Source organism: Pleuronectes platessa, chromosome 20 (genome assembly GCF_947347685.1).
Source record: "Pleuronectes platessa chromosome 20, fPlePla1.1, whole genome shotgun sequence".
Lineage (NCBI taxonomy): Eukaryota > Metazoa > Chordata > Actinopteri > Pleuronectiformes > Pleuronectidae > Pleuronectes > Pleuronectes platessa.
In genome coordinates, this window is record NC_070645.1 from 19552907 (window position 1) to 19560482 (window position 7576).

Sequence of the window (7576 nt, forward strand, 5' to 3'; positions counted from 1 at the left end):
CTATTTTCTTTCTATGAGTAAAAATATTCTCTGGTGTTAGGGCCCAAATCTTTTGTTTTGGTCCTCAGGCTTCGATTTGAGTGATACTAATGTTGTGGCGTTGCTTAAGAAGAATAAAATGTAGAGGTAAAATGGCAAAATATGGTTTTGTAACATGATAAACCAAATTAAACATCCCTTTGTTAGGACAAACCAACCTGTCCCGGGTCGTTGTACCACAGCTCCTCGTGCAGGCGGTCGGGATGAGCTTTCTTCCTCTTGATCTCGGCGATGACATCAAAAACATCTGAGTCAGAGGAGCTGGAGCAGGTGCTTCCCTCGCCGTCTGACTCGCAGTCTGACTCACTGCTGCTGTTGTCTGGAACCAAAGTTCACAAAAGGTCCTCCATCATTAGAGCGTTGTAGGGCAGACAAGTGAAACATAATTCGCTGAGCCGGGAGCCGGTCGAGTGGTTAAGCCGCCCCCCCCCCCCCCCCCCCTTGCTCAGCTGTGCCCTCGCACACTATCACACAACACGAAGTCACAGGGAAGCAGTCTGTCAAAACGCCTCAGTCAGCTGTTTCAGAGGAATAATTATCCACACAATGCTGATGACACAGCAAACGTTCTTCTCTTCAATGTTTCATCAGGGAAACAAACGGTGTTTGCATCATTTATCAATCACTGCGTTGGATTCATTGATTAAATATTCCAGCTCATTGTACTTTCTTATTCATCTGCAGACTTTTATGATTCGGTGAGATTAAAGAGGAGCAGAGTCTCTAACACAGACATCTCATGCTTTCTTTATTTCTGTCACGGACAAGAAACCAAATAAGGATTATTATTATTAATCAGCTGAATAGTTTGTGGCTTTAGATGAGCAAATACTTCTATTATTATCATTTAACTTGAGTTATTTACTATAAAAACAATGCACCCAGTAAAAAAAATTGGTGTAACAAATCCAGAAATATTAAACCTTCAATTTTTTGGACAAACGACTAACTTGGCTGGATTATTTTTATTTTGAAACAGCACACATGTTCACATGGACACTAAAGCTTCTTTCAGACGTGCACTGAACTCTGGATAATCTCTAGAAACTTTCCAGAGGAGCTGAATGTGAGAACACAAATGTTAGAGTGAGTTGCTCCAGGTTAACTCCAGACTGTTACCTGCCAGCTCCCGAATAAAAACTCTGTCAGAGGAAGCTCAGGTGAGAACACACGTCTCGATATTAACCAGATTAAGACAGTAGAATAAAACACTGCCATGGAATCAAATTAAAAATTAAAACGTGATCTTATTCACATTATACAGACAAATATGTCTTAGTCATGAGCATTTCGCCACATTCATTTTGCTGTCGATGTGAACGCAGGCACAGCTGAGCCCTGATGAAGAGATGACATCACAGAACACTGTTTTGTTGATGCAGATTTTGATCAGCTATGAAACATACTGTGCTTACGTGTTTAGTTTTATTAGATCTCATTGAGCGAGACTGAAACTGTTGAGGCGCTGAAAGAGGCCGCGCAGATAAGATCATAAACACTGAGCTTAATCTCTGCCTCGACCTAATGCACGGCTGAGAACGCAGCCGGCCTTTATGGCGCATCAATAACAAAAGGTTGTCGACGAATGTGTTTATTGTTGAATGTTATTTAGCCGCTGCACTTACCGGCAACAACTTACACGAGTACAAACATAACACGACAGAACGTAATCAATCACTGGCGGCTGGAGGTAGAAAAAAAAAAAAACTAATGGTGATCTTTAGAGCCGGAAGATTAAAACAGAAATTATATCTCAGATTACATCACACTGGTGGTTTTTAATATGCACCGATTTTACATAATAACTCAACAGATCTATGTGAAAGAATAGACACAAGTCAAAAAATGCTCCATCCCTCAAATACATCGGGATTTAGATGTTTTAAAATATCAGGTTAAGCCAATCGGAGGCCGGGTGGACGCTTCTCAACTCGACCCACCTGGACCCTCATCCAGTTTGGTCTTGGGCGGTTCCCATGATGGCCGAGCAGCCTTGGCTCGGTCCTGCCTCCTCACCAGCTCCTCCTCGAAGCGTTCGTACAGGTCCCGCAGTTTACTGGTCCCCACGACCGTCGAGTCTCCCTGGAAAGAGAAACACACATTCAGACACAACATGAGAATCTGTGAGAGAGCAAAGAAGAACCAGGAGATTACACCGTCAGTGTTTAACACACTCACAGCAACAGGCGCTTTGTGAGTCACTCTGTCAGTGGATGTTATATTGGTCGAGTGTGACCTTGGCTGGTAGATGGATTTCACTAATACACTCTTGAAATATGATATGAGGAAAAACTTAGATATATCTGTTTATAACATATAACAGGCATCGATCGGTTCATGGACGGACAAAGACATAAAGTTAGGCTCCATCTCGACATTCACCTACACTTAAGTAAACTGAAGGACGGGTGAGCTCGCGTCCAGAATGTGTAATTCATGTGAAGCAAGAAGCTGAGGACACCATGAGGCAAGCGTTCACAGATAAAAGGTCAGAACTTCAAAAAGAGAAAAATGAGTCGCCAAAGTCCAAAAGATCCAGAGACGTCAGAGAAGAATACAAAAGGGTCGGGCGCCGATTTGTGAAGCGCGTCCAAGGCCGAAAATATAGAGTGTAAAAGAGAACTAGTCCAACTTTAACACTACGACCGAGGACAAAATTATAATGGAGGTAAATAAAATTAGGGAGGTCAAACCAAGCACTTCTCTTGTTTTAACTACCTTTAACAAACTGCCGGCAAATTATAATTTACAAACGATTAGCAGCTCAACATAGGACGTATAACTAAGACCACAGTACCACTTGGTCCATGGGGTCGTTGGAGTAGTAGTTCTCAGCGTGGGTGCAGCGGATCCAGGCCGGTTTCAGCAGGTCCTCCTCCTCTTTATAATCATCCCCCTTCAGCTTCTCCTTCTCCTTCTCTCGGTCTCGCTCCCGCTCCCGGTCTCGTTCCCTCTCTCGGTCTCTGTCGCTGAAGGTCTCCTCGGAGTCTTTGCTCCTGATGGACGTGTAGCTGCGCTCCCTGCTCTGACCCGTGGAGGCCTCCGACCTCCTGTCCCTCTCGTCTTCCCAGCGACTGCGTTTCCTGTCTCTGCTTGAGGAGCGACTGGAAATGACAGAAAGCAGGATGAGATAAAACCTGTCCTCTGTGCTTTTCACATCAAATTCAATATAATAACTAGGGGATTACACGTGTACCTGCGAGGCCTCTTCCTGGGCCTGTCAGATGACTGGGAACTCCGACTTTCTCTGTGTCGTTGCCGCTCCCTGTGAACAAACACACAAATACACAAACAGTGGTGAGGAACATAAACACATTTCACAAATGGATGTGATTCAGTAAAGCGCCGTCTGAGTACCTGCTGCGATCCCTGCTCCGGTGTCTGGGAGGAGTCCGGCCTCTGTCGTACTCAGACCTGTACCTTCCGCTCTCCGGCCTCATGCGCTTGTCCGGACTCCGCCCGCGGTCTTTCCTGTCCCCGGGGAATTCCATTTTGTGCCTCTCACCCTGGTTACCGTAGGCGTAGCCCTTCTGCCTGTGGTCATCATGGCGGTAGCCTCTTTCTGGAGACCTCCGGTTCTCCAGGGGTTTATCATACTTGTACTGACCCCCGGGCCTGAAGCTGTGGTCTGCTTGGGTTGAGGAGCTTGGGTTCTGTGTGTAGCCAGGACTGAAACTGGGAGGCGGGAATGGAGGGTGAGGAGGATGAGGGTAGTTCATGGAGTACGGAGAGTGGTAGCTCATTGACTGAGGAGCCATTTGGTGAGGCATGGACGAATGTGGTAACGGTGGTGGGGCCACAGGCGGCAGCATGTACGGGTGGTAGGCATTCTGAGCAGACACCTGGGAGCCTGGGGTCGGTCCGCCTGTGGGACCGGGCAAGGTGGGAGGTGGAAAGTTAGGTGGGGGTTCTAAGAAGCCCTGCCGGACTGGAGGCTTGGAGAAAGGTGGGCGCATTGGGCACTGGTTAAGAGAACCGGGAGACTGGGATGGTGCCGGAGGAGGGTATCCCATGAAGTCGGAGTGTTGAGGCATGTAGCTGCTGTTCCCATGATAGCCGGAGCTGGGAGGAGCCTGTTGATCGTAGTGGTATGGGGGCACAGGAGGCTGTGGGGGGGGTGGTCTCATGTTGGTGGGTTGGTAGCTTTGAGGGGAGCCGTGCTGGCCTGGAGGCATCCCGCCCCTGGGTCCCCCACGATCCTGCTGGAAAGACATGACTGTGGCTGCCAAAACAAATAATAACCAGGTTAAAATTCACATTTATTTAAGTTATTTTTACTTAATTGACATCAATGACATTAAATCACAGAGTAAATTAGTTTTAAAAGGCAATGGCACCAGTTCAGAAGTATGGAGACGTAGTTTCCTCGTTTTTTTTTTTACCCTTCAGTGTTTAAAGTCGCCCTGCTTCTTGTGTCTGAGACTTAAGTTACGTTTAAATTAGTTATGGTTAAGATAAGGAGCGGTTACTATTTTAAGGGAAACACAAGCGTTTTGTCATGTTAGTAATAGTAGTATGTTCTGTTGATGAATTTAATATCTTTACTGTTGTTTTCATGTTTCATTATTATAGGATTTTCTTCCTCTTCCCATTCAGTCACCAACTGTTTGTCAACTATTTACACTTTTTTGAAACATTTAGCTTTTATTTCTCTCTTTTACCGCCACACAGGTGTTTTTCTAGTTTTAGTTGTAGTGATGTTTGATGATTGTATGTTACAAATAATAATTATAAGTACAGCGTTATCTCATATTTCATATAATTGATTATACGACAGGGACGATGCTCATTAATCAACATTAAAATGACTGTAAATGAGAGAGAGTGCGCTCAAGATGGCAACCTAACATTAAAAAAACATAATGACTCGTTAAAGTCAACACATACAAACAATATACACAGACTAATATTCAGGCAATGCACAACAATGAGTAACAACACAACATACGAGACAAAGAAGAGCAAGTAAAGACCAACAAAGACAAAGTTGTCAGTAGACTGCCGGGAGTCTCATCTGCACATATCTGAATATCAATCAAGTAATTTTCCACATCTGAACCATAACTATTTACTTCTCTTGTCTGTACTGGGCGACAGAGAAGAACTTCTTCCACTGGGAATGATCCAGTCCCCTGCTGGGATACCTCTGGTAACCTGAGTTACTTCAGTGGAACATATCTTATGATATCTTATAAACTAGACAAAAGGTCTTATATTTAATGTATTTAAAGATTGTAGTGGTTTCATGTAAGATCTATTGTTATCACAGGCTCATTTAACTGCAGCTAAAAGTGGCCACAATAATCCATCGTGTAACGGAAGCTGGTGTCATTTACAAAAAGCAAATATATTAAAATACATATAAAATATATTAAGCTGCAGGAGCGTGGCCGGAAGCAGACGAGTGCACGTGAGTGTAAGTAGAGGATGAGCTCGTGTGGTGTGTTATTCACAGAAACTACTTTGAGCAACACGGTAGCAAACTAGCTAGCACATAATGCTAAGCTACATTGAGAACACATAGGAAACGACGAGGAGGAGGTGAAGCCACACAAACGTGTCTCTGTCTTCATCGTCCGGTCACAAACCAACAGCTGTTAGAGTCCGACATGTTTTTAATTGATGTTTAATTCAGTTAATTTCAAAGATGATGAGCAGAACGATGACTTACCTGCTAGGTACCACGCTTTCCGTGAGGCCGGGTTTCTGGCCGGAGCGTTTAGGAGACGGGACACGGGAATGGACCAATCACCATCAGCGGTTTGGTGCTGGCCAATGAGAGACCTGGAATCATTTCCGGCCCGGTCGACTGTCAGTGTAGCACAAAAACAAATAGTAGAAATTAAATGAAATTAAATGAAACGACATCAAATAAAATAATAAAATAATATAATAATAAAATATAAACTCTTATAATAAATATTTACTAAATAATAGAATAGAATTTAACAAGGAGGAGAATTTAAAGAGTAGTTGAGAGTGAAATGTCCCTGTTTAAACAAGATGGCCCTCATATTATTTATTTTATTATTTTTGGCTTGAGAGCTGGATTTGGAAAAGTAAGAAGGTAAATATTATTAATGTAACACTTTTCACAGAGTCACACATTTTAAAACAGGAAACAAATATACACAAACACACTAAATATGTGACATTGTCTTTCCACATAGAAAAAAATCAATTTTTGCTGAAGTGACTGAAAAACTTAACGTGACAGTAAAGTCTTGATGTTTGATTGACTTGTTCAACATGATTAATGGATTATTTTTACAACATTTTTATTGAATATATTTTTTATATTAATCTGGACCCTGTGTTTACGTCAACATCGTCTTGGTATATTTTAAAGTCTCTGAAATAAACCATAATAATGACTTAAAATAGAAAATAAAGACTAAATACTGTCACGTGTACTTCCACCCTATGTACACTAGAGAGCAGCAGAGTTTTTTGGATGCATGAGAGTGAGCCTGTGCAACATTACTATGGAAACACACTATAATCACTCATCTGTGGAATGAATGAGCAAAACATCTCATCCAACACATTACAATCTCTGCTTCAGGCTAAACTCTGTCAGTGAACTTTTACAGAACCTGGGAACCTTGTGCTCAGAGTCATGAATATTCTGCTTTATTGTGAGAGCAGAGTCCATCAGACCTCATCTTCCCATTGATCCCAGCACGTCTCAGGAGATACTGGTCTGAATACATGGCTCGGCGCCCACTTGTTAACCTGTGGTACCAGTGTTGAGCTGCGGTGATGATGTGCACCGTGCGCTTCTCGCTGGCTGAAGGTCAAGGTTCACGAGCCCACACAGTTTCCTCGGAGGAGACGCCTACATCGTGTACCGACCACTAATTACTCGACTTGGGAAATCATGTCTCCTTGTTGGAGGGCTTGTTTTTCCTACTTTCCCTGTTTTGTAATATTCCTCATGACGGATCATAACGCTGCAACATACAGTGATATTCTAAAATCTATTTCTCTCGGTTGGAGGAAGTCATGTCTGATCTATCACCAACACGATGAAGTGGAAAACCTTGAAAAAGATTCCACAGCTATTATTCTCATTACTGGTTGATCTGCTGATTTTCTTGCTTCCAATTAACCAATTAAATGCTTGGGATATATCATAGATTGGGAAGTGAAGCCAAAGCATCCAAAGCCCCCTGGTGGTCATAAACCTCGCCCCTCCATGTTAACAGAGGGGACAGGGACCAAACTGATGTATGTTCCAGTGTTTCTGATAAGTTTTGGTTTTAATTATAATTAACTATAAGTTTCCCTTTTATGAAACTGCTCTACCTAAGTCATAAAAACCAAAGACTCTTCCGGTCGGAGCCGATCAATCTGTCTCTGCCGTGTGTTTTCCATCAGAATGACTCATTGAAAACTAAACAAAAACATGAATATTTACGTGTGTGAATGTCAGGGATTTGAATAAGCCGAGTTTTTATTGAAGAATAGATTTGATCCAACTTATTGTTTTTCCTCTGACGTGTCTGATGGTCAGAACGAGTCCATTATGATTCAC

General features: G+C 42.9%; 1 protein-coding gene across 1 annotated transcript in view; it reads right to left on the reverse strand.

Moving 5' to 3' along the window:
- Window positions 1-5743, reverse strand: part of drosha (drosha ribonuclease III) — a 101859-nt gene extending 96116 nt beyond the window's left edge. Inside the window, exons 1-6 of the mRNA XM_053412418.1 lie at window positions 5711-5743; window positions 3397-4261; window positions 3236-3304; window positions 2837-3143; window positions 1980-2121; window positions 198-358 (exon numbers count right to left, since the gene is read on the reverse strand). Of these exons, the coding sequence (XP_053268393.1) occupies window positions 198-358; window positions 1980-2121; window positions 2837-3143; window positions 3236-3304; window positions 3397-4253 (1536 nt within the window). The 5' untranslated portion in view covers window positions 4254-4261; window positions 5711-5743. The remainder of the gene's footprint in view (window positions 1-197; window positions 359-1979; window positions 2122-2836; window positions 3144-3235; window positions 3305-3396; window positions 4262-5710) is intronic.
- Window positions 5744-7576: the final 1833 nt, after the last annotated feature.